Source organism: Coturnix japonica, chromosome 1 (genome assembly GCF_001577835.2).
Source record: "Coturnix japonica isolate 7356 chromosome 1, Coturnix japonica 2.1, whole genome shotgun sequence".
Taxonomy (NCBI): Eukaryota; Metazoa; Chordata; class Aves; order Galliformes; family Phasianidae; genus Coturnix; species Coturnix japonica.
Window position 1 is genome coordinate 98,654,703 of NC_029516.1, and position 26,969 is coordinate 98,681,671.

The 26,969-nt window shown below is 47.2% G+C and overlaps 1 protein-coding gene across 4 annotated transcripts in view; it reads left to right on the forward strand.

Annotated features, from left to right (window-relative positions):
• The first annotated feature begins 946 nt into the window (after positions 1 to 946).
• The window catches only part of PDE9A (phosphodiesterase 9A), a 41,106-nt gene continuing 15,083 nt past the window's right edge, over positions 947 to 26,969 (forward strand). The window contains exons 1-7 of one of the 4 annotated variants that reach the window (XM_015883306.2): positions 947 to 1,253; positions 11,050 to 11,120; positions 13,635 to 13,712; positions 14,643 to 14,686; positions 20,362 to 20,416; positions 21,125 to 21,195; positions 24,181 to 24,265. In XM_015883306.2, the coding sequence (XP_015738792.1) occupies positions 1,185 to 1,253; positions 11,050 to 11,120; positions 13,635 to 13,712; positions 14,643 to 14,686; positions 20,362 to 20,416; positions 21,125 to 21,195; positions 24,181 to 24,265 (473 nt within the window). In that variant the 5' untranslated portion in view covers positions 947 to 1,184. Of the gene's footprint in view, positions 1,254 to 11,049; positions 11,121 to 13,634; positions 13,713 to 14,642; positions 14,687 to 16,698; positions 16,721 to 19,276; positions 19,578 to 20,361; positions 20,417 to 21,124; positions 21,196 to 24,180; positions 24,266 to 26,969 lie in introns of those variants that run through there. The other 3 variants (XM_015883322.1, XM_015883314.2, XM_015883331.2) reach the window with 3 other exon arrangements.

Here is a 26,969-nt window from a genome sequence, read left to right on the forward strand (position 1 = left end):
AGTGGCTGGCTAGGGTTTGTGCATATGTGCATGCATCTCATCCTTCACACAATATACAGCTGGGCCAAAGATAAGATTGCAAGGCACCTGGGGACTCTTAGATCCATGGAAATACTTTAAATGAAGGTTTTGGAACAGAGAGCTGGGAGATGGGAGATACGGAGATGGGACTGGGAAATGAAGAGGGGGAAGTGGAAAGCAGAGAGCGTTCATGAAGTGGAAGAATCACCCATGGCCTGGGAGTGCTCTTCATGCAACCACTTGGGGTTGGAAGAGACCTGGTCCTCTGGAAACCTGACAACATATAAAAGAAATGTGCAAAGAAGCAAGTAACAATTTCCATACACAGAAAGTCCTACGCTTTCCGTAGGCATACGGAAAAGAGTTAAAGCTGAACTGAAGAAGTCAGCTTCTGCCATAGACAACATGGAGGAGCTCGTGCTGCTGTAACCAGCAGTTCAGTCTTTAGCAGCCCTGACCTGTGGTGGCAAAAAATATCCCAAGAGAAGCAAAACAGAGGAAACAGGAAAGGAGAGAGCGGCTGATAAAAGATCCAATGGAGTAACCAATGGGATAATCAATGACATAGTTTGTATGATAGTTAATGGGATATCTGATAGAATGTAGGACATGGGATAGCCAGTGGGATGTTCTACAGCCCTACAGGGTGATGTACCCTACATGGTGATGGAATCAGAAGAAGCAGCTCTCAGCCACACTGTGCTCACAGCCCGTGCCGAAGTATCAGCACTAATTGGCAATGATGGTCCTGTTTCAACACACAAATGAATGACATCTCTCAGCACCCCCGATGGAGGAAGTGCCCCCCCACCCATCCACCCCCACTCCCCCTTAATTCCCCATCAATAAGTGCAGTTCGGCTCGGCGTGTGCCACGGGAATGCCAAGAAAGGCTGTTGCCATGGGAATGGACGCATCTGGAGCCGCGTCCCCTCCTGCCCACGGCATCTGGATGCGGCCGGGAGCACCACGGGAAGGAGGTGGCGGGGAGACGGGCACAAACAACGCGTGCACGTTAGAGGAGGGACCTTCCCAGAATGAGAGTGTCGTGGGACACGGCGGAGCGGGGACACCGAGCTGCCAGGCAGCGGTGGCTCAGCCTGGTGGGATAAGCCTTGTTTTCTGCTCCGCTGGGAAGCCCGGTAAAAGCTCAACTGTAGCAAGATGGGATCTGCCTCTTCAACTTACCGGCCCAAGTGTATTTATTTGGATATTGATGGAAGAATTCAAAAGGTACTTTCGATGTTTTTTCACAGAGCGGCGGCTCCGGACGCAGCGGTGTGTGCGCTGTCGGACGCGTGGTGCATTCAGCCTCTGTTGAAAGGGAGGGGGATATGGAGAGGCTTCTGATCTTTATTTAAAGGGGAAGGGGCAGCCGGCAGCTCGTGAGCACCCGGTGCGGCTGGCAGGATCTTGGCAGAAGTGCGGGGCCACTCTCCGAGTGCAGCCTCCAGATAGTTTGCAAAGTTTTGCCTGCAGAGAGATGCTGGAGGGCACGGAGCTTATGGGATTGCCTATCCGAGGGGGTGAGTTCTCCTAGGGAGAAGTTACAGGGCAGGCAGGTGCCGGGTGTTGCTGTGCGGCAGCGGTGCGGGAGCCCCGGCTGCACTTGTGAAGCCGTGTGTTAGTATCGATAGATGTTAATAGGATCTTGAGCTCCCGTTCCCCACCTGGCTTAGCCAAGCGTCACGGCGCGGGGGAAGTTGTGGGGGAAGTGTGTTCTGGCTGAAGGAGGGAGCTCACACCATTCAGGAGAGAGCCCACGGCTTGTAGACAGAAAAATGCTTTGGCATTCCTGTAAGTCCGTCCTCTTTTCCTTCTTTCTGTTGACAGTTCCTTGGCCACAAAGCGAATGCCTTTCATGCAACAAAGCAAAAGCCACCAAGAGGCTCACGAGCAACTCAGCTCTGACTTGCAGAATTCCAGTCCTGATCCCTGCTGCTCCTGCTTGGAGTCCCTTTCACACATCTGTGCTGTTTGTTTCTCTTTTAAAAAGAAACAGCAAAGATGCCCTTCCCCATCCCTTCTCTCTCCTGTATCAGTGTATCCAGGCAAAGGCAGAGCTAGCAGCCCCTGCAGTCCCCCCATCTCTGCCTGGGGGACCCCCGCAGTCTCAATGCGTGGAACCACCATTGGAAAGAGGGCCCTGGGGAGGCTGGTGCTGTGAGAACACACTTCCAGAGGTGTCAGTCAATCACACTGGCTGTCATTTCCACTGCTATGAGTTTATAAACAAGAGCGTTTCTCAGAGCCTTTCTCTGGAGAGTACTTCTGTCACTGAAAACACAGGAGAGGCCAAAGCTCGTGGGCAAGTAACTGCAAACCCAGCCAGCGTTAAGTATTATTCTTTCTTTTCTGGCCTGATAAATGTTATCTGTTTCTTTTGTCAGATGTGAAATTCCATCTGTGCAGTGTTTGGAAGGATTCCTGCTGTAAACACACTGCTTAAATGGGGTTCACCCAGGGGTAAGCAGGGCATAGCGCTGATCCTCATGCCTCCTCGGTAACAACATTGCTAGGACAAAAAGCAGCCCTTAATCTTCTGAGGAATGCGGTATTGGAGACTTCTAAAGGGAACTCATTAAATCAATGCTGAGCCGGTAATGAGGTATGAGCTTCATTAGAGCAGGGCTTGCTGAGTTTGAAAGGGCTCAGCTCCAACTTGCAGCTGGCTTGCTGGGTCTGACAGAGCCCTGAAACAGGGCTGTCCATGCTATAGGAGTGTGGCAGCCATTACTAGAAGTGAATTTCATGTTTCCACCTTAGGTCACACTGCTGACTTTAGGGGTTAGGGTTATTGTTTGCCCTCTGCACTGGAGGAAAATAAGGGATACCCCAGTGATTGGCCGCCCCCCTTCAGAGCCTACACTTTGCAGATGGGCATTGGGAAATGCTCTGCAGCAAGTGCTGAGCTGAGCTAAGTAGGTTTGTGTGTCATCAGGTCCAGAGAGGTACAGTGAGGGGGGCAAAGGGATGTGGTTTAGTGCTCTGCTGCAGTGGTCAGAGCTGGAGGAGAGTTTGGTGGCACTGAACAGATGCAATCCAAGGGACAAACAGGGCTGGATTATCAATGCCAGAGCCCACAACACAAGGGGTGGCTTCTGCATCCACCAGGAGAATGTTTCTGGATGTGGCTCTGGGCAGCCTGGTCTGGTGGTTGGCAACCCTGCACATAGCAGGGGGGTTGAAACTGGATGAGCATTGTGGTCCTTTTTAACCCAGGCCATTCTATGATTCTACGATTTAGGCTTGATGGTGGCTGTGTCTTGGCCAAGGAACATGGGACAGGCCCAGTGGTGGAGGCAGAGCAGTGAATGTGGAGGGAACAGACCTGCCAGGCTGCTGGAGGAGGGAGATCAAAGGCTTTGCAATGCCACAGAGCCAGTGCCCTGCATGGGGCAGCTTCAAAGAGGCCATTTGTTCTCAAGGCTGAATGAAAAATGGGGTTTCAGTGTAATTCATCAGTGTCTCACCAGTTCCTATGCAACGTGGATGCACACCTGGGGGAATCAGCGCTACGGGATTTGTCTGCTTCTAAAGGATGCTCTTTCCCAGAGATATATAAAAGTTCCTAAACCACTTCCCTGGTCACTTACATCCCTCTGTGCTGCGCTTGCACATCCAAGGCTTCATGCAGCAAAGAAACACATCTGTGTCCCCCTCAGGCACAGCCAGGCCTGTTCCAGCCAAAAGAGAAGACTGTGGAGTGAGATGCCCATGTTTCACAGAAGATAAGGAGACCTCACAGCGCCGTGGCAGACAGAGATTTCTCCTCTATCCCAGAGTGCCACTAGATGGGGTGGAGCAGCCAACCCCCAGTCTACCAGCTGAGAAGCCTGAAAAACTGGAGGAAGCCACCAACTGTGGCTCTGCAGCCTTATTTTCCTTCACAATGTCATTAACCCTTTGGCTGCTGTTAAGAGAAAAAATCCTATTGACTGTTTTGCATTAGAAGTCTATCAGCATGAAGATCACACCCAAACATACAGATACACATGTATATTTCTTCTTTTCCACACAGAAACTGCTGGGGAGCATTTGATTTTGAGCCTTGAGATTAAAGAGGTGAGAGCAGAGCCAGACAGTGGCCATGTTCCCAGGTGGGTGGGTGGCTTCATGGCTCTCATTTCCAAATGTCCAAGGGTAGTGGCTTTGCTTGCTTGGTTGTGAGGAGTTGCTCTGAGAAAATGCTTGACTTGAGAGGATTTCTGTTTCCAGTGTCTTAATCAACATCATACTTGAAACGAGGATGGAAAGTCAAATGGGTACAGAGCCTGAATGAACTGGAAAATTGATGACTGCCGACTTAGTCAAGGAAATCACTCAGTGGTATTTCTTCCCCTTCACAAAGCAAGTAAAGAATTCTGGAGCCATTTGACTGGCTTACTGAGTCATTCTGGATGCCGAGCAGAGTAATTAGCTCTCTCCTCCTCAGAAAAAATGTACTTTTCCTTGCGTCTACCATGTGAACCCATTGAGCAGCGCACCCAGATATCCACAGCTCTTGTTCGTCTTGGCCTCAGACACATGAAGAGGAGAACAAAGAGAAGACTGTGTTTTGGTGTTGCGGTTGTTGCATTGAAATGTCAGCGCATGGGAATATTTTCTGTCATGTGAGCTTTTCTTTTTAATTAGAGCAACAGGCACTGTGGTATAAATGCCTAGACTCCAGCAAACCCAACAGATTTTTTCCAAAGCTTGCTGCACTATTTTTAACGCGCCAAACTGAATTCAGATTAAAAACAAAATGTAGCAGAAAAATAGTGGCTTGATGATCAGTTCAAGGCTGTTAAAGATCTTTGTATCCGTAATTGCTGCAAGACAGTCCCCGTGGTTCTCTTGGCAAGTCATTCACGGGTTCCTCCAATGCCAAAACCCTTTGTAGCCTCTTCAGTGAGGCTTCCTATGTATTTGCTGGACCACAGTCATTTTCCTATGACTGGCAGGTCTCAGAGGGCAATGGAGGGTGTGAGGTAGTGCATCCAGAGCCTGGCCAGCACTCTTGACCAATGCTGGCTCTGCAACTGAAGCCGACTCTGGTGAGCCCAAGGCAGCTGGATGTTCTTGTAAAGCAGCAAAAGTGAACAGCAGTGTCTTTCAGACTCCAGCATGTTACAGCGTGTGAGGAGTACATAAGCATTTGAAAGAGTAAAAATGGCTTCAAAACAGGCTTTTTTGAAATGGCATAAAATGTTATACTGGAGGCCATTTTCTCTTCCCTTTCCTCACCTCTCTGTCTTCCCCAGCTAGTGGTGTTTACTGCAGTCCATCCTCGTGCAAAAGTTTAACAACCTTCTGCTAGTGATACCTAAGGTTTTGGACAAGCAGACCATCCCAGCATACGTTCCTCACATGCTCAGGGTAGCACAAACAAGAAGAAACCATTTTGTTTCTAGCAACTTTGTCATTAAATTCTACAGCTACCAACTGGCCTTTCACCTCTCACTGCTTTTCCTTGCTGTGTTGTCTAATATCACACATCTGAAAGCCTTATATTATGAACCATGCTGGAATGTCAGACATCATTATTTTTGTGAATAATTTTGAAACAAGCAGCCTAGCTTCATTCACATTTAGCAAGGACATTTGATGCCAAAGCATCCTTATTACCTAGTTTACAAAATATTTGGAGCCTAATGCATTAGAGTGCTACAGGGTTAATTGTGCTTAGTACTCCATTAGAAGCTATCATGTGCCCTTTCTCTGTTAATAGAAGCTAGTGCATGTACATTTCGGTTAACTTGTCAAAGGCTGAAATGTTTCTATGTCCACTATAAAAACTAAGAAGCTTTAGCTCAAAATCAGCCTTGCTACTTCCTGGTTGCATTCTGTTGTTAGTGCTGAAAGACTGAATATTGGCAATATATCTCTTAGTATAGTCAGTAGACTGCAAAAAGTTCTCCTTAATGTAACTTGCTTTCCCTACATACCCTCAAAAAATTAATAAGATTGTAGTGACAGAGCCCACCTCTGCCATGCTGTCCCTCTCAATGAACCTCGAAGACTGCATCATACCATTGCATCATGAACATTTTCTCTTTCCTAAACAGAAAAAAAGAAAATAAATCTCTTTCCCAAAAAGAGAAAAACCTCCTTTCCCATAGCATTCTGTTCAGGAATGTTATAAAGGATAGGAACCATGACTTATCACATAGCCACATGCCTCAGTTCTGCCTGAGTCCTATTTCTCATTTCAGGGCAATGTATATAAGCAGGAAAACCAATAGGAATCACCCTACCTAAAACTAAACCATAGTCATCTAAAAGTCAGTGGTGACTACTCCAAGCTAATCATGTGAGTTCCCCCACAGGCACTAGGGAGGAGGGTGGTATCTCCAGAGGATGATTCATTCAGTCTTAAACTGGATTTTGGAGACACGTGGGCTTATTTTCCCTTTGGAATTATGTGGTCCTCTTCCTCTACTGACAATAATTCTGACTCAGTGACTAGCCAGGCAACACAGATGAGACAACTCATCTGTAGACAGTTACGTTAGATGAATCCTGTTGTACATTTCATTTAGGTACCATGGTGAAATGAATGATGTCTAGACACCACACAGTTCAAAGTTAGGTGCAAACCAGTGGGGCTGTGGAGCAGCCTTACCTTGAGGCATTTAAGGTCAGGCTGTACAGGGCTCTGAGCAACCTGACCTAGTTATAGGTGTCATACAGGTGTTCAGGGGAGTTGGACTAGATGGCTTTTAAAGCTCCCTTCCTACACACAAAAAAATTCTATGACTCTACGATGAGCTCTGGACAGTGAAAGTAAAATGTCTGCCACATTCCTCCCTGCCTTACACAGACACAGTCTGGAGAGTTCAGGGGGAGTTTTTATTTTTGTTTGGATTCTTGGCCAAGGGCCCTTGCTCTTTCTTTCTCATACAGGCCTATACAAGCACACACTTATTTTTTGTTCCCCTCTTAGTGAAGCTCCTTACAGCATCTAACAGATGGCAAAACTGGCAAACTATTTTTAATACTGTCTAACATTTGAAGCTTAGAAAAAAAAAAATGGAGAGCTTTCACAACTATCTGCTGGTAATTATTGCAAGGAAAAAAAGAATACACAGATATCATTGAGGTAGCTGGGCTCATGTTATAATATATGTATCTCAGTTTAAAGAAGAAGCCTGAGAGATGTTTAGATGCAGGGTGTTAGGTAAGGCTTCTGCTGAATATCAGGAACAGTGCCTGATAAAGTATATGCTCTTATCACTATTTTTTGAGGAAGATCTATTTGCTTACAGGTCTGAAAAATTAGTTTCTATCAATGATTTCTGAAGAGTGTTATCTAAGAGCTCTGGATCCTGTTTCATTTTGATATGGAAAAAAAAATATTGCTGGAGAGAAAGGCAAAATCATTATAAAAAGATTCACATCAGCCCTCTATCTTGTTTAGAAATCCTCCATGAAAGCTGCTGTAACAGAAGCAGCAACGATTTCCATAGTCCGTGTGAGATACTTAACTGAGTTTTACCAGACTCTTCTCTGACACATATCTTTCAGTCTCATTAGTCGAAGATTATCATTTGAGATTGCTTTAATTCCACTCTTTCAGCCCTGACTCTGAACATTGCTCACTGGGTGAATTGAAAAAGCACCAGCAAATGCTGAAAGTCTTGAATACAGAAAGCAAAAGGAATTGAGATTACACACTGGGGATAGACAGGCTTTGAAAATCTTCCTGAATTATTCACTGAGGAGTTTTTGTAGAGTAAAAGAAACAAACAAATGCTAGTTAAATACCAGATCAGGGCAGGATAACGCTCTGGACAGGGTTTGCAGTGTACAGAGAGGATTAACTGTTCTCAGGATCAAATATAGGGCAGAAATTGGATTTGTAGGCCATGTTTTTACCCGTCCTATCTCATAGCAAAATATAATATGATTAGTTGTAAACTGGTATGTGACAGAGTGAGCACTGCGGTCCCACAGTGATATCTCCATCATGACCCTTAATATTAAACTAGTTCTCTGAGTGATAAAGCCAGACAGATACCGGCAGTCTTTATCTCTCCTTGTTTTAAAATCCTTATCCCCTGCCAAAGGTTGGTTCTGTGGGTCAAGAGAAAATGACTTGTCAGAAGAAGAGTTTCCAAAAAGTGTCCTGTCACCAGGACAGAGAGCAGCCTACAGTTTCAGACCACAGAAGGGATCTCTGAGCTGGGAACCATGTGACAGTCTTGAGCCATGCTGTCCTACTTCACGGTTACTGCATGCTACATCAACATCTTATTTCCACTCCAAAAAGCCTCAGTTATTATTTAGTATTCTTTTTGCTCCCTTTGCTTCACATTACGCTCAAAAGCAGGCAGAGTGTAATACCCGCTTAAATTATGTGGCTTCTTCTTGGCGCCATCATCTCCTGCCTTTGGTCTCCGCTGAGCTCCATAGCAAGGTCTCAGACCTGCCCAAAGCAGTGATATCTTCCAGTGCTGGGTGTTATTGCAGGGTCTGAGGTCTAAGGGACGTCAAAGGACGTCAAAGGGCTATGAGGCTGGAAGGCTCTGAGGGCAAGGTGTGTGAGGGGCAGTGAGGTCCCTTGGTGTGCTGGGCCCAGAGGAGCTGAGGGGAGACTCTGTGTGACAGCGACAGGGCCCGAGGGAACGGCATGGAGCTGTGCCAGGGGAGGGGCAGCTGGGGGTCAGGGAAAGGGGCTGTACCACAGGGCGGTGGGCATGGAACGGGATGCACAGGGCTGTGGGCACGGCCCCCAGTGCTGGAGTTCATGGAGCGTCTGGACAGTGCTATCAGATGTAGGGCCTGATTTTTGTTGTTGCTGTGTGGAGCGTGGAGTTGGACCCAGTGATCCTTTCTGGGTCCCTTCTTAACTGGAATGTTTTGTCATCCTATGATCATGGCAGTGGCTTGTGATCCAGGATAGGAGCGAGGACCTACTAAAGACAAGGACTGTGGGTCAGACAGAACTGAAACAGGCTTGAAGGATGGTGAAGTCCCTCATCACTGACTGTGAACCTGAGTCAGAACTACAACCAGTGCCAGTAAAATATCACCATAGAGACATGGGCCAAATAGCAGTGGCTCCAGGACATCTGCTATCTTCATGGGTCTGAAGAAGATGCTTGTTTCTCCATCCACAGCCAAGAGGGCTGATTATCCTCAGAGCTGCAGGACAACCACTTTCTCTAGTCACAGGAAAAAAGTGTGTGTCCTAGCTGGCTCACATACAGCCACAAGCCAAATGTCACTGTATTGGCTTCATGGTGCTAATGTCCCTGCTATGGTAATGGACTTGAGGCAGATCGGATTCCTATACCGTGCTGGAGCCATCAATAGTACACAGCACTGTCCAAAATACATTCCAATTGTATTCCACAGACACACACAACTGGCATTGGCTTTATTGGGAACATAAACATGCAGGCAATAACAGGAACAATTGCACAGTTCTGGGAAATGTTTGAGGCTGTCTGCTTTGTTTTAAAAGAGAAGGAAGTTGGTCAGGAAAGCTCAGCAGGTTGCAAAAAGCAGAGAACTTTAGTAGCTTATGCTCTGTGATTAAGGGGGGGAAAAACAACCATTTACACCCCAGGATGAGTATCAAAGTACAGGTGGTGATTCACAAATCCATTTTTAGTAAACTTAAAAAGAACTGTCAAATATGGAAATATATATGGCACGTATTAGGATAGCTCATAATCTAGAAGATAATATCTACAGTCTTTGTTTTGCTTCCCACTCTTTTGCTATTGCATGGAGTAAAGAGAGGCATTACTGTTCCTCCTCAGTGCACTGAAAGCTCCTGCTGCTTTTTGTGAGTCAAGTCGCCTTTCTTACTTTTAATGTTTTTTAAAATATATATTTTTAACCTTTTCCTCTGCTCCAGTCAATAATTGATCTCCAGAAAAAGAAGCCTTAATACCTGAAATAGCACTCCCACTATGTCACAAGCCTTTACCCTGCGTTCAAACACAGTTAATGTCATCTGCTCCACTTCTGCAGGTATCAGTTGCTGGTAAAGGAGCAGCTTCCCATCACTCCATCAGCCAATTTTAGCAGCTAGCACTCCAATGGGATGCTGCTTTCTGCTCTGAGCAGGATTCCATACCATCTAAACCTGATTAGCTCTGCTTTATTGCTTTGATTGCTACTATATTTTATAAAAACCCAACAAACAAGAGTCAATCACAGAAATAGTTAGAACAGCCTTTTAGAGCACACCCAGATATTAATCCCACCCATTTCCTCACTAACAAACGCTAACTACCTCAGCAATCAATTGCCTCAGGATTTACAATGTAAATAAATTAACTACTGTAATTTCATCTGGGTCAGGAAACAGGTAAGGTGAGTGTGTGTTTCTGTATCGGTCATAGCTGTCTCTTGAGGAGATTGATGTTGTCCACCTAATGATGCCCAGCTGAAAAATAAGAGGACTTTTAAGCACCAGTGCAAAGTGAGACCTGAAGTATTGCTCCAGCATCAGAACAAGGGTTTGCTGAATCACATCTCACACACAGCAGGACTGAGTCAAGGGGGCCAGACACTGCGTTTTTGTCCTCAGTCTTCCAGTATTTTAGGAGGAAAGATGGTGGAATATGTTTCCTTAAACCTCCAGCTCCAAAAGGCATTCTCATATTGATCTCGGTCTATACTGTGCTATCCAAGGAGCTCCCTATATCTGCAATGTATACATTTAGAAGAAACAAAGTCACTTTCAAAATCCAGGGCGTTGCTTAATTATATCTGGGGTTTCTGCCATCCTGCAGCACATCTGCATTGTGAGATACCTTCTGCCATCAGTTGTCATACATTACTGCTTTGCTCCACAGCAGCACAATTAGGTCTCCTGAGCTTTCTTCCGTTATCAAAATGAAGCACAGATATTAAAGCTAGAGTGGAGAAATATTCCAGCTCACGAGTCAGATCAGATAATTGAAATGATAGGATTAGCCTTAAAATTGTCCCAGTTCAAGCCTGAATAGAGTTCATCTCTCACTGGGAACTAATTGTCCTTTCTGTCCTCTGCCTTTTTTTAATCTCCTTCTGCTGCTCGGTTTGGAAGGTGATCTTCAGTAAATACTGCAACTCCAGGGATATTATGGACCTCTTCTGCATTGCAACAGGGTTACCAAGGTAAGACTCATTTATCACATGCATTTCACTATTGCTCTGGTACTCCTAGTGGCAATTAAAAGCTGGGTTACCTGCTTTCCAGGCTTCTCTCTTATTCCAGAGAGCTGGAATAAGTTGGGGCTGTGCAGAGAACCCAGCTGTAGAAGTGCACAAAGCCCTGGTGAGTGTTCAGTTGCCTGCTCTACAGAAATTACAGCCAGTACAGCAGTGTAGACGAGAGCATATGCAGGGTCTGTGCACCTACCGGTTATACCCATAGCCCAGCACTATGTTTTTGCCTCTTGACATTGAAACACCATCATACTTTTAAAACATGGTTTTTAAGTAAAGAACTCGATATCAGTAAGAGACACTGGCACTAAATCACAGTCATAGAATGGTTGGGGTTGGAAGGGACCTTTAAGACCATCTAGTTCCAACCCCCTGGTTGAAACTAGATGGTCTTAAAGGTCCCCCTGGTTGAGACCAGGTTGCTCAAAGCCCCATCTAGCCTGGCCTTGAGTGCTTCCAGAGAGGGGGCATCCACAACCTCACTGGGCAACCTGTTCCAGTGTCTCACCACCATCACAGCAGAGAATTTCTTCCTAATATCTAGTCTAAATCTATCCTTTGCCAGTTTAAAGCCATTTCCCCTTGTCCTGTCACTACCTGCCCTTATAAAAAGTCCCTCTCCAGCTTTCTTGTAGGCCCCTTTCAGGCACTGGAAGGCTGTTATAAAGTCCCCCTGGACTCTTCTCCACACTGAAGAGTCCCAGCTCTCTCAGCCTGTTCTCATAGGGAAGGTGCTATTTAGATATGCTACAGAATAGTGACAGGTTGAGGGAGCTGGGTCTGTTCAGCCTGGAGAAGAGATGGCTCTGAGGTGATCTGAGAGTGGCCTTTCAGTATCTAAAGGGGAGCTATAAGAAAGAAGGGGACAGACTCTTTAGCAGAATCTGTTGTGATAGGACAAGGGGAAGTGGTTTCAAACTAAAAGAAAGGAAATTTGGGTTGGATATAAGGAAAAGTGTCTTTTACTGTAAGGGTGGTGAGGCACTGGTGCAAGCTGCCCAGAGAGATGGTGAATGCTGCGTCCCTAGAGACATTCATGGCCAGGCTGGAGGGGTTCTGAGCAACCTGATGTAGCTGTAGGTGTCCCTGTTCATTGCAGGGAGCTGGACCAGATAGCCTTTAAGGGTCCCTGTCAACTCAAATGACTCTGTGATTCTATGATTCTAATCCCAGATATGAAACAGTAAAAAAATATCCCCTATTTTACAGAATAAAGAGATGATGACTCCCCAGCCATGTCACAGCCCCACCCTCATCAGAGGGTATCTGCTTTCTGCTGGTGACCTCGAGCAGTGCTGGGTAGATGTGCAGCAGCACTCAATAAGCCATGTTGTTTATCTCTGTACGTACAGGTTTATACACCAAAAGATATAAAACCAAAACAAAACAAAAAACAGGAAAAAGAAAGTAATCCTTTAATCATGGGTTTGTTGCATGACTCCAGCTTGGGACTGAAAGATAACATTGTCTGTAGTCTATTCCGATTCTGCACTGACTTGGAATTTGCATAGACTGCTGGACATAGTCAGTGCTTTTTTCTGTTTCTCCTTTCTGTTTCTTCCCATTTGACATCAGAGGCCTTAATAACTCTCCTTTGCCTCTGATATCAATTACCTCCACTCCATCAACAAGGAAACACTGTTTAGCAGTCAGAGTTGTTAATGAGTTCAGTGTTCCCAGAATATCTGGCCTTTTATTTTCAGCAGAGGACTTCCACAGTCTTCTACAATTTTTCAAATAATCATAGAATCATTTGAGTTGGAAGGGACCCTTAAAGACCATCTGGTCCAACCCTCCCTGCAATGCACAGGGACACCTACAGCTACATCAGGTTGCTCAGAGCCCTGCCCAGCCTGACCTTGAATGTCTTAAGGAACAAGGCATCCACCACCTCTCTGGGCAACCTGTGCCAGTGCCTCACCACCCTGATTGTAAAAACTTTTAATTGTTCATTGTAATCAGGCTCCTGGAGACGAAGAAAACATCCAAGGCTTATATGTGAGCCTACGAGATCACACGTAGCACAGGATGAAAATAAAGGCTCCATATTCAGCAAGACATCTGTTTTGTTTGTTTTGGTAAGGGAGTAACTAGATAATTGAAAAACTGGTAGTCATTTGTGTAGCATGAGTCAATATATAGCTGCCTAGTCGATGTATCACAAAACATAGCTTTTCAGCAGAAATTATTGGTCGATGAGTCAACAGCATTCACAAGTTAGCAGGGAGCAAAGTTTTCTTTGAGTTCAAAGATGATCATACAATGTTTTCCCAGAAACATCTCTGGTAACCGAAATGGGTAAAACATCAAACCTACTCTGACCCTTCTTGTGCCAAGATAGAGTAGATGTGGCAGCGACAAGAACGTAGCATAGGGGAAACTGGCCACATGCAGTAGACAGTGGCATGAGGTCTCAGCCAGTCTTTCTCGCTCAAATAAAGATCTCTGGAACATACTTTTCAGGAACACAACCATCTCCCTCTTGACGGCAGATAACTGCATGGTGTCCATTGATCCAACAATGCCTGCAAACTCAGAGAGGTAAGTCTCACAGTAACATGGTCTTCAGAGGGGGTGATGCCCAAGGGAAAGTGGGTGTTGGGCCGCAGATGCCTCTTGAGCACAACATGAGTCAAGCAGCTCTCCAGAGGGAACTAACAGAGAGAACTGCATGTTAACTTGCAGTGCTGATGCCAGCCAGTTTTGAAGATTTTTGCTTATTGTTAAAGTAGAAATTATAGTCAGAAAAAAATTGTGCTTTTAAGTATTTGATGTTGAACATCAATTCCGGTGCTGTCAAGGCTCCCAGCGCCTTTGTTGTTCTGTTACCACTAGCAATGACTTCATCAGCAAGTGAAGGCGCAGTCTTTGATGAGGTTAGGCCTCTTCCATGCTGGTGTCAGCCCTTCCTTTCTTCAGATCCCTTTCTCTTTTTCTCCTTGGCTTCAGATTGCATTTTCAACTTTGCACTTTTATTTTCACCCTGTCTGCTTGAAGTTATTACAGTTGCTTTTACTTATTTCATCGTGTATATCATCATTAATTGTCACTGCCATCACAAACAATGATGCCATGTTCTTGGCATCTCAATATAAGGACATTCAACTATTAGAGAAGGTCCATAGGAGGGCTGTGAAGATGGGGAAGGCTCTGAGGACAAGGTGTGTGAGGAGTGGCTGAGGCCCCTCGGTGTGCTCAGCGCAGAGCAGAGGAGCTGATGGAGGCCTGATGGCGGCTGCAGCTCCTCACAGGGAGCGGAGGGGCAGCGCTGAGCTCTGCTCTGTGTGACAGCGACAGGGCCCGAGGGAACGGCATGGAGCTGTGCCAGGGGAGGGGCAGCTGGGGGTCAGGGAAAGGGGCTGCACCACAGGGCGGTGGGCATGGAACGGGGTGCACAGGGCTGTGGGCACGGTGTGAAATGCAAGCTGCAATCTCAGCACTGCTAACATCAACCCTCTCCAACTCTTCCAGGTCTCCGTACAAAGTAATACCTGTTGCCACTGGGCAGCTTTCAGGTAAATAATCAAATTTACATTGCATTTGATTAAACTGAGGTTGTAGTCACTTCCATGTGAAAGTCTTTGATGATAACTTAGAATGGCTGAGGTCTTGGGGACTTCTGAAGCACTTAGCTTGAGTCCAGCTCAGCCCTGCTGGTGTCTCAGGGAAAGCTCCTCCTGGAGCAGCAGTTCAGTTAGGGCATCGCCAGCCACATTTGCAACCCCGTTTCTCGGTGCTTTGTTCATCTCTCAGCAAACCTCTGCTGAAAGTTGAGCATTGTGTTTGAACTCCATGTTATTTCCAAATGGCTGAGAAGGGAGCAGAGTTTCTGTTGTGGGCATGGCAGCTTGGAGGGTAATAAATATTTAAAAACACCTGACATGATTAAAAGAGTCCTGGATGCAAGATGACATTTGGATTACATTCCCTGGTGTACAGTGGTGTTTTTCCTCATGGGCAGGACTGAAGTGGCACTTCTACCATTTCTCTTTGCGAGTCGCTGTCAGGATCAGGCCGCTGTCAGGATCGAGCACACTGTTTCCTGGGGGCAATTCTTGCACAGCATCCAGCTTATGACAGCCCCCATCTGTGTAACTGCTGTATCTCCTATCACTATCTCACAGGCAGCCATGAGCAGGACCTTAGGCTGTACACTGGGGAAGGAGGGGTACATCAGCAGGAGACAGTCTGGAGGAGTCAGATGGAAAGGTAGAATTGTTGGGGACAGGAGATTAAAATCATCTTGGGAATGGAAGAGCAGGAGGGAGACAGAAAGCCTGGGCCTGAAAAAAAAAATAGGAGTTTATAGAGATGGGTTAAGCTGTTGAGGCAGAAGCAAAGCAGCCTTGCTGTTTCCCTGCTAGTGTTAGGTCCCACCTCTTCTCAATATCCAGATGGAGATCAGTAATGAGTGGCGTCCCTTAGGGATCGGTGCTGGAACTGATGCTCTTTAACATCTTCATCAGTTAGACCAATAGGGAGAATGGGTGCACCGTCAGCACATTTGTGGATGTCTCCAAGCTGTGCTGGGCAGTCAGCATGCTGGAGGGACAGGAAAGAGACCACCTAGACAGGATCCAGCAGTGGGCCCAGGTAAATCTCATGAGGTTCAACAAATCTAAATGCAAGGTCTTGCACCTGGGTCATGGCAGCACCCACTGTCGGTAAAAGCTGGGGACAAAAGGATAAAGCACAACCCTGGTGAAAGTGACCTGAGTGTCCTGGTGGATGGAAAGTTGAACATGAGCCAGCAGTGTGCTCTTGCAGAGCAGAAAGCCAACTGTATCCTGGGCTGCATCCAAAGAAGTGTGGTCAGCAGGGCAAGGGAGGTGATCCTGCCCCTCTGCTCTGCACTGGTGAGGCCTCACCTGGAGTACTGCATCCAGATGTGGAGTCCTCAGCACAGGAGAGACATGGAGCTGTTGGAGTGTGTCCAGAGGAGGGCCACAGAAATGATCAAAGGAAAGGAACACCTCCACTATGTGGACAGGCTGAGAGAGCTGGGGCTGATGTAGGTGTAGCTCTGTTCATTGCAGGGGAACTGAACCAGATGGCCTTTAAGGGTCCCTTCCAACTCGAATGATTCTCTGATTCTTGCTTAGGCTTTTGTGACAAAACCTAATGTCTGTGAGTACTGTTTTTCAGAGAGGGGAAGAGTAGGGAAGCAAACCCATTCTATGATGCACCCATGTTCCTTGTGGCAGAAACATGTGCAGGAGAGGGCACAGCAAGGCAGCATAGGAGAATGGCCAGGGAGACTCTGAGAAGCAACAGCGAGGCCCTTGTGCATGTAGAGAGCAAAGGAGAGCAGAGAGCAGCTGGAAAACAAGGAAGAACTTTATCACAGAGAGGTTTGTTGTAAGTCATAAACAGGTCCCAGGTCAACAGTGAAAGCCAGGGGACACACGTGACCACTAAGGGGAAGGAAGCTGTCTGCCGAACTATTTCCTGATCCTAACGAACTCAGCAGGAGCAGCAACACACTGCACGCATGCTTGATCAGGTCAGAGAAGGAGGGATCTCATCTGGAGCACATTTATCTGCCTAAGGTAAAGGCAGCTGCTGGTGGGGCTGCACCAGGGAATGCCACTGTGACGTACTAGCAGGGATGCCAGATGAGGGGCTTTCTAGGAAACATCCTTTTCTCTTTCTTTCCCCCCCTCCTCCCCCCAAACACACACGTGATACTCGCTGTATATTTTTATAAGACCATACAAGCCTTCTCACACTTTCCCAAGGCTCTCATTCTTCAGCCCAGCTGACAGCCCATGGTTCTGCTTTGTTCTGAATGCTGTGTCGACAAGGTCTCCTCTCCCTCCCCGTGTTTTGTGAAACAAAAAATTTCTAAAGATTTGAGCTGAAAAGGGCAAGAAAAATTCTGGTGGTGTCTTGCCAAAACGTAAAACAGAATCCGCGATGGAAAGAGGCAGAAAGCTGAACAGTGTGTGATGGAACGAGCGTTCCTTGGTGTCTGTTTCTCTTTCACATGGGTTGTCATTAATCTTAAGCATTCCTGACATTTTGCTGAGAGTAGAAGAATGAACAGAATGGGAAATTGTTCTTCGTTAAAAGAGATGAAAAAAAAAACAGTCCTGTTCTGGCCATCAGTTCTGAAACAGCTCTGCCTGTGTGATTCTGCCTCCCAGAGCGACTCCCCCATAGGCAAGGAGAGTAACCCCATTTCCACTGTGTGGGAGCTCCTGTGCATCTTTCCAGCAGTCTCCCAGGCAGCTGGATGAGAGCGGTCCATGCTTCAGCAGAACAAAGGCTGTGAAAGGTGGGACTGGAAAAAGATGATCCTTCGGGAGGAAAACACAAGCAGTGGCTTCCATCCAGTGGAGGAGATATTCACCATCCTACTAAGAAACTGTTGTTCATTTCCTGGCCATAGCCAAGGGAGAGAGTTGGAATTAAAGAGGTTATTACTCCGGCACCTGCTGGATGCAGCTGTGGTCTCACAACCAGTTGTTTGTGAAGTTGCTGCATCCACCACCTGCTGTCCCCTGCCCTTGTACCCCTCTTTGAGGTGTTCAGGTTTCCAGGCTTTGTTCACCTGGCTTGCAGAGCACCTTCTTCCAGCATCTCATCGCTCCCAGCAGCAGTGGGGCTCTGGTCTGTGTGCTCAAGGCGGAACAGGCTCACAGCTCACAAACCGATGGCTGTGCTGACGTTGTAATTGGAGTTCAGGCACTCTGCAATATTGTGAAGATGACAGTTAAGGGAACAAGTCCTGCTGGCAGCACGCTCTTGAGAAGGAAAACTGAAGAGTACAAGGCTTCTGACAGCGTGGGGAAAGGAGCTGTTGTGCTCAGAGGTCCTGACCCATGGTGGTCCTGCATGGGAGCAGCCATAGGCTGGGGATTTTGAACCATGCCCAGGTTAGCTGAGTGAGCCCAGGGATGTCACCAGGGATGTCGTCCAAAGGCACATGATGTGTGCTGAGCATGGTCCCCATTCTCCCCCTCCCACAATTTATGGCTTATTCTTGTGGGGTTTCCAATATGAACATCCCATTTCCCACGAGACACAGAGAGAGCAGTGCTCTCAGTGTTGTCCTGCTGGGGCTAGAGGCCACATCAGCACATGGGTTTCCTGGACAATTCAGTGCACGGGGTCCCGTGCTGGTATCTATTTACTGCTGGTAAAGCAACAGAAGCTTCTCCTCATGTCTAAATCTTTGTATCCCTGTTTTCTTTTGGAGGCAAATGCACACCCATGGCTCAGGTGAGAGAGAAGAAGCACAGAGCACATGAGAAAAATCCCAGTTGCTCCTGCTGCTGCCCCCATTGCTTCCTGCTGTGGGGCAGCTGCCTTGGGATGACTCACCTGCCAGGGCTTACACACGCAGCCCAAAATATCCGGAGCTGCCAAGTGAATCTGGCACTCAATATTGTGCAAAACATGGATGCAGGTTTTACGCACGCCCCTTCCCAAGGCTCTTGTCCACCTGCCTGTGCATTTCCTAAATTCCTCTGACAGCCCAGATCAAACAAGTCCCAGAGAAGGAAAGCAGGTGGGTGCCCCACCAAGGGCACAGCACATGTGAGAAGGATGAGCAGGGCAGACATCTATGTTCTATCAGCACTGCTTGGCCATGGCAGAAAAGAGGTGGACCACCCTGTGCCCCACTGAGCAGGGTGGGTGCACCCCACTGTGTCAGCCCTGTAGGCTGGGGAAAAAAAAGCCCAGATTTGCAGGTAGTCTGAGTTTAAGCCTTGCTGCCTGTAGGAGCTGCAATCCAAAGGTGGCATTACCTCTTTCTCAAGGGAAAATTGGGGTGAAAAAGTAAAGCAACTGAGGCATGTAGGTGGTGTGGGCACCTGGGGTGTCAGCTCTGCCCGGAGGAGTGAGTAAAGGCAGGCAGACATTAATGGAGTGATTGGACTTAGGTGATCTTGGTGGTCTTTTGCAACCTTAGTGATTCTATGATTCTATGAGCAAAAGGACGCTTGGCCCTTCTGTTCCACAGTAGAGGGGACAAGCACGACTAAATGCCTCATTTACTTCTGAACTGGGATTTACTAGAGGTCCGCCCCTCCGACAGGAAGGGGGCAGAGAAATGGCTCATTGTCCCTTTAAGATGAGACGAGCTGCCACTCTTAGTCATATATCTGTACTGCACCCTAGGGTTATAAAAACATACATCTTCGTTTTGAAAGTCTTTTATTACATCCATAAACATCAGATTGCAGCTGACTGTTCCTGGGATGAGAGCGTCCCAGTACTCCCAGTGAGTTTTGACAAGGGGAGGGAGCAAGAGGCAGCCTGGCTGCTCTCTTACTGGAGCTGTGTTATCGGGGACTCGCCAGCTTCCCGCACGCTGTCAGCACTCAGAGCGGTGCCGGGGAGGACGAGGGTGGTTCTGCTAAATCTCACCACCGGACTCGCACATCGTCCTCGTGCACGGTAAGATTTTCTTGCCTCCTAGATAGGGCACAGCCCTTGCTCCGTCAGAGCTTCAGTGCTGGACTTGTTTTTTTTAAGGGTGAGGAAACTGGGAAATGGGTCTTTGTGGTGGGAACGGATGTCATCTTGCAGCCAGTTGCTCTGTAGGGAGTTGGGTTGCAGCAGGAACGAGGGGGTTTGCTGAGAGCCCCCAGTCACTGAATGCTTGTTCCACTCTTTGTGCAGAAATAATCCCGAGGAGTATTCTAGCATCAGATCTGAAGGGTTGCAAACCTTTTCAACAAGTACAGGAGCTGTTATTTAGGGGAATGTCGCGAGCGCTGGGCTGCATTTCTGCCTCATTCATTTTGTGCTGGTTCAGAAGTAGCTCAGGAAATGCCACTGGGGTGTTTCAATGCAGGGGGTGCTCACCGACTCGCAGTGTTTGTGCAAAGCACGCACACCTCTCTGCTCCCAGAGCACCGGAGCCCTGCGTCCTGGCTGGTAGATACCCAAGGGATCTCTCACTGCCTTCACACCAGGTGCCTCCCAGCACCCCAGCACACTCCTGGCAGAGTTTTCCTGCAAGCTACAGGCAATGGGGGAAAGGTGGGGCACAGCCCAACCTTCCTGCCCCAACACTGGCACCTCTTAGAGGACCAGAGTGCCATTTTGATTCATCACAGAGCCCCGTCTCATGGATGCTGAGTGTCTTTCCAGTATAATTTTTTTTTCTCACATCTCCCTTCTGTTATTTGTTGTTGTTTGTTTGTTTGTTTGTTTGTCTGTTTATTTGTTTCTTTAGAGAAAGAAGAATTGTTCCAGAATTTACTGGGACAGATTGCCGAGCAGTTCTCAAGGTAGGATGCTGAATGGCATCATTTATTTAAAATACTGTTCCTTTCATCAGCCAAAAGTGAAACGCTGCCAGGAGGCACAGGGGGTGTTTAAGGTCTCTCTCCAGTCCCACTTCCACACCACATTCGGGCCCCATGTACACAACCCTCCTGCTGAAAGCAGTGCAGTATCTTCAAACAGGAGCAGCCCTGGCTTCTCTTTGATCTAAAAAGGAGATAACATATTAAATATAAATGCTCTTATCGTGCTTCTGCCCTCTCAGGAAACAACAAAATATTTCTATGCGGAACACAGAAACCATCAGATGTGTTCCATTTTGCCCCTTTAACACATAAAGCTCTCTCCTCAATGGAGACTTGCAAACATCCACAGAGCTGATAATTTTCACCCCAGCTGCTTTCCATAGGGCAGAACAACCCCATCACATCTCAGCAAACCTCCAGCATCCCTCAGAAGATCTCAGCCCCAGGACGATGCTGTTAGGAAGCGCTATGGGTTTGCCTTGGCTGCAGGGGGACATGGCAGTGAGTCGCTGCCCACATAAGGGTGCGGATCCCAGAGCCATTGCCATGGAAGATCTCCTTACCCTTATGGCAGTCCCACATGGTCTGATGGACCCTCTGAGAAGCACAGAGGGTTCTGGCAGTTGGCAGCTAGGGTGGACTTGGCTCTGACTGTATGACATTAACGCATGGGGGTTTTCTTTCCAGGGTTTTTAAAATCAATGAACTGAAAACGGAAGTAGCTAATCACTTGGCAATGCTGGAGAAAAAGGTGGAACGTGAGTGTCCCTTTGCTGCCATCGTGCCGTCCCATCCCAGGGCACCCCCTCCTCCAACCCTGCCCTCCCTACCCCCAGTTGCTGCCCCCCTTCCACTCCATTATTTTGGATAATTCTATGTCAACCTCCTCCTTCTGCTTTTTTCCTGCTGGGAATGGGGCTGGGCTATTTTCCATGTTCAACAGGGGCTACTTCTTGTCACTGCATGCCCACGGGGTCCTGTTCATCCCCTGGGCCATGTGTAGCAGGCACATCCTATCACTTCCAGCTCACCCACCTCGTTGAGTGAGCTGACAGTGACGCAGTTGTTTTCAGTTGCTGTGCAACAACAAAGTAAAGTTCATCTGGCCAAAGAGCTCCTTTTCTTTCCAGGCAGCATCCCACTTTCATTCTTCAGTCTGTTAGTGTAGAATGGGCCCAAGAAAGGCAGGGTGGGGGGCGGGGGGTTAATAAGGCACTGTCACGTGGTGAAGTTTCAGCTGCCAAAGGCCACATCCTCATTGAGATGCAGCATTTAAACTTCCCTGCTTCTGCAGCTGCAGAAAGAACTTTCTCACTGGGCTGGCTGGGAAAATAAATGAATAAATAAATAAATAAATAAATAAATAAATAATCAAATAAAAAACCAAATCTAAGCTAAAAAATAAACCAACAAACAAAGTTTTTGGTTCATAGAAAGAGTTGTTTGCTTGAAATTTCTCCCACCCACAAGATACCTTGACCTCACAGCTGCTCAGTGAAAGAGACGTCTTTGTCAGCAAAGCAGGGAGAAAAATGTCCTTCTCCAGGGACAGCCAGAGGGGAGCCATCCCAGGGTCACTCCATCAGCCCCAGGCTATGCAGGCACCCCGCTGCTCAGTGTGGGGCCTCCAGTCTGCCAAGGAGCCAAATCTACAGCTTCCAGCTCCAGGACTGAAAGGCAGAGTTGAGAGGAGGGAGAGAGTCCGATCCAAGCAGGGATCCCAGAGACTGCTCTGAGGGCCTTGCTGCAGGGCTGGACACAGCCCAAAGATTTCTTTAGACTGCACAAAGTCTTTTCAGAAAGTATTTCTTAATGCAGGATAATATAATGGTCTCTTCATCAGCGCACATGAAGATGCCATTTGTCATTTGCAACCAAACTGGGAAAATAATTGTGCTTTTGTTTTACGTCCTTTGGAGATCCCTTTCCCACCAAGCTCAGGTATGATCTCTGAGATCTCCCTAGTGGGATGTGTGTGCAGGAACAAGTGCTCACGACAGCACCATCACCTCTCACAGCCCATATGCAGCAGTGTGTTTCAGGGATCTTTTAAGGGATTTTTAGACTCAGCCTAAAGCCTGTGAGTTCTCTTTGGAAAAGCTCTCCATTCAAGGAAGGCACTGGCAACGATCCATGCCATAGTTTCACTTTCTTTGGAGCTGGCAAAACCCTTTACAGTTCTTCAGGATCTCACATCTCCATTTAGAAAATAACTATGTAAAATCCCCGCTCCCCTGGAAAGGATTTGGAAGCAAGTTAAAGAGACTCAATAGGAAAAATGCTCAAGGCTGCTATTTTGCACCACATACCCTTTCCCCCTGCAGCTGCCTGTCCCCTGCCCTGTGGGGCTGTAACCCTGCTCTGCTCCCACTGCTTCCCATGGGCACCAGCCAGCATCTGGTTTCTGTCCTCACCTTGAGGTTGCCCAAAGTAATTGCTTCCAACAGCTCTAGCCAAAATATGCATTCATCTGGAAATGGGCTTTGGAAGTGGGTATCTCCATAGTCAAGCATAAATCACAGAATCATAGAATTAGAAAACTACAGAATGATTTGGGTTGCAAGGGATCTCAGAGCCCACCCTGCCCTATCCCCTGCTGTGGGCAGGGCTGACCCCACCAGCTCAGGCTGCCCAGGGCTCCATCCAACCTGGCCTTGAGCACCTCCAGGAATGGGGCATCCAAACCCCTTTCCCTTCCCTCTCCTGATTGACAGAATTTTTTACCTTGTTCAAACTCTTCTTTGTTCCCCCGTCTCTACTTCTTATCCCAAATCAGTCTTTGCAGTTACCAGCACAAAGAAAGAGAGTCTCTTCTTCTGTGCAGAGCTGTGCCCATCCAAGACAGCTTTTGATCACTTGGACGCTCCCCTCCAGATCAGTGCAATTCTATGATTCTGTGATTCTAAACAAAGGAGCTGTGAAATGATGGCGTGTGAATGACATGGCCCTCACAGATGGTGCCATGTTCCATCCTTGAGCACGCTGGTAGCTCGCAAAGGGGAAGGGAGGATATTCTCACCCTCGCTTTGCATGGGGCTCTCCCAGCTGCATGGCCCAAAGTGCTGCAGCACAATCAGGCAGTCAAACTTCTTGCTTCGTGGCTTTTCTAATTGAACAGAGAGGGCGTATTGGATTTTCTGCATTGCATGCAGAAATAACCTTTGATTACAACATTGATTGGCAAAGGCAAGCGACAGATCTTCGATACCCATAAAAATGAGATCAATGGTTACAGCCAAAACTTTTTGACATTTCTCTCTCTCCTGCAGTTTCACTTTGGACTCTCTGCAATGCCTCTCAGAGCCTTTCAATGCTCTGCATGACCTTTCAAATTAAAACTTTTTATCTTAATGGGAATTCTAATCCCACTGGGACACATTTGCTGAGCTGCACTTATCATCCCATCGCAGGAGGGGTTTTGCTCAGGATTTCCTTTGATTCCTGCTCTACAGCAGAGAAGCGAAGGCACTGGAACAAGCTGGCTGCTGCCCACAGTTGCTGGAAAGCTGAGGCACTGAGGCCAGTCTGCAAATTAAAAGGCTCATCCTATTATCTGAAGCTGGCAGCCGAGAATGTCTATGGGCTTCCATGACACACTGCTTTGGCAGCACCTGTGTGTGGGGGGCTCACGGGCTGTCTGGGCTGCCCCCTTATTAAAGCCCTTTGAAATTCTGCACAACTGTGAAAGGAAAGTCTTCAGATTTTGCCACAGTAATGCTCCTGATGTTTTCCTTTGTTGACAGTGGAAGGCCTGAAGGTTGTGGAGATTGAGAAATGCAAGAGCGACATTAAAAAGATGAGGGAGGAAATGGCAGCAAGAAGCAGCAGGTAAGTTGTGCACCAGCCCTAGCAGAGTAATTGGTGGCTGCTTTCAGGCCCTCCTGCAACATTTCTGCAGGATCCAGCTGCCTGCCAGGTTTAGGAGTAAAGGAGCAAGGAAATAAACATTGCATGAATTTAATATTTGAGGATCCAGTGCTGTTCAAGCAATTGGGGCTGTGTGAATAGAGAAGCGTGTCTTGCAATGGAAAGTGATGTTTCACCATGCAGAATGGGAATTCATCCAGATGTATGGGGAGAAGGAGAATGGGATGAGGGCTTCTGCAGAGTGCAGTGCTTCTGTGGGAGTTGCAAAGAGCTCAAGATAGTTCCAGTAATATTCAAACTACATTCTGGGAATATGGTAGATATATACATAGCCATTCTTCTAATTATTGTCTCATGCTATTATACAGTATCCATTTCAATTCTGACATGAAATCGGGAAGGAAGTTTCTACTTTGACAGCTTGCTGCAGTTGTCAAGATCAGTTTTGCTGTAATTAAAAGAACTGCAGAAAAAAATGCACTTTGCAGGGGATGTGGTCTCAGCCAATGGCTCTGCCCTAATGTCACTGGAGATGTGATTCAGGATGAGCACATCATCACTGAGAGGCCATGGAGACTCCTGGGAGGGTCACTGGAGGGATGCTCCTAGCTCAGAGTGCAGACTGAAGGGTCTTTGCAGCAAGGGTAGCTCTGTGCATTGATGGCTGCTTGTTCTTGATTTATGGTTAAATTTGGTACCCTTTAATCAAAACTATTTCCTATTGCTGGGAATGCTTATAAATGTCACTATCCAGGCACTCCAGGAGGCAAGGTGTTAATGCAGTCCCGTTAAGAGTAAGGCCAAATTCAGACATCGTACTAGCATCACTGCAGAGTAATGCTATTAACCTCAGGAGACCTGTTCCAGATGCACACCGGTATGACAGATTGCAGGCTGCCTCATGTCCCTTCTAGGTGTGTGAGGAAATCTCTTTAGGAAAGTTGAGTAAAGCCAAAAAGCAATGCTTGCAAGTTCACATATGCAGGGCAGCTGCCACAAGCTTCAGGAAGTACAAGGCTGTCCCAGCGGCCATGACTCATTGCTCTCCCAGGTCACCTTTTTACAGCCTATATTCTGTAACACAAACAGCAACCTGGTAATAGAACAGCAGAAGCAAGGAGTGCTGCATCTGCCCAGCGCAACTGGCCCCAGCCAGGCTGGCTCCTGGTGCCACTTGTCTCCTGCTGTGAGCAAGGGTTCTAGGTGGCCTGGCCACTATGAGCTCCCCATTGGGAACTGCTGAGGACAAGTACTGGTTCCCCCCCCACAACAGGGTAAGAATCATAGAATCACAGAATCCTTAAGGTTGGAAAAGACCTCTAAGATCATCTAGTCCAGCCATCACCACCGTGCCCACTAACCACATCCCTAAGGATGAGCAGCTGTCTTGAGAAAAATCGTAATGTTTGTGAAATGTGCATCTCTACCCTGCAGAGCAGCAACCCCACTTGCATCCACTCCAATTGCTTTTTTTTTTCCCCCAGTCTGTTCTTGTGTTCACGCTGGCAGATGCTATTAGCATTGCAGTGCACTTAAACTCATGATGTAGATACAGATTCACATTTGTAAAGGTTCAACATATCCTGACTCTGCTGTGTTCCCCAGTGTGGCTGGATGAAGGCTTAAATGTCTTACTGCAACTGGAAAATAGGAGCAGTTCATCTGGCCCCCAGATAGACCTAACAGCTCCAGTTAGGGCAAGGAGTGCTCCAGTCTCACTATTTTTAACCCACTAATGCCCCTCACAACAGAATTTTGAGGAAAAGGCTTTAGAAATGATGAATACAGCTTTTCTCCAGCTGATAACTCCCTTGCACAGGACAGGGGGAGGCAGAGTGTGGTGAGGCGCTGGCACAGCTGCCCATAGAAGCTGTGGTGCCCCATCCCTGCAGGCCCTGAAGTCCAGGTTGTATGGGGCCCTGGGCAGCCTGAGCTGGTGGGGGGCAGCCCTGCCCATGGCTGGGATTGGGATGGGTGGGCTGTGAGATCCCTTCTAACCCAAACCATTCTGTGATTTTGTGACATAACTCTGCTGGAAGATTCAGAAAAAAAACACATGAGAAATTGTATCATAAGTTGACATTAAGAGCAGAAAAATAGACCTGATCAAATTCCTAAGAGAGAAAACATTAAAAAGAGATATGAAATCTGTGAAATTCTGAAGGACAAAAAAAAAAAAAAAAAGGTCAAATCATGTTAATGGTTGACTTTGGCTGGCTTTGTTTGTCAGGGAAGCTGAAAAATGAGAAGGGGTGATCCAAATGGTAGGACTGGCAGGAGAAACACAAAATGCAAGATCAACATCATATGAGAGTCATCAAACCCCATGTGATCAGCCACTGATGAAACATATGCTGAGCTGAAAAGCGCTACGTGATTGCTGGGGGTGACACTATGGAGCCATCAGTTTTATTGTGCCCCTGTGGCTATGAAGCCGCTTCTGCAGCTGGCTACAAGTGCAGCGGTGTAGATGTCCTGCAAAGGATGTTGGCATCTCTCACCATCAGCCCTCTGCTCAGATGGGGCAGAACAAGCTTGGTGCTTCTGAACTTTGAGGGAGAGTAGGCAGCTGGCACCTGTGTTAATGGAATCGTAGAATCATAGAATCATTTCAGTTGGAAGGAACCTTTAATGGCCACCTGGCCCAACTCACCTGCAATGAACT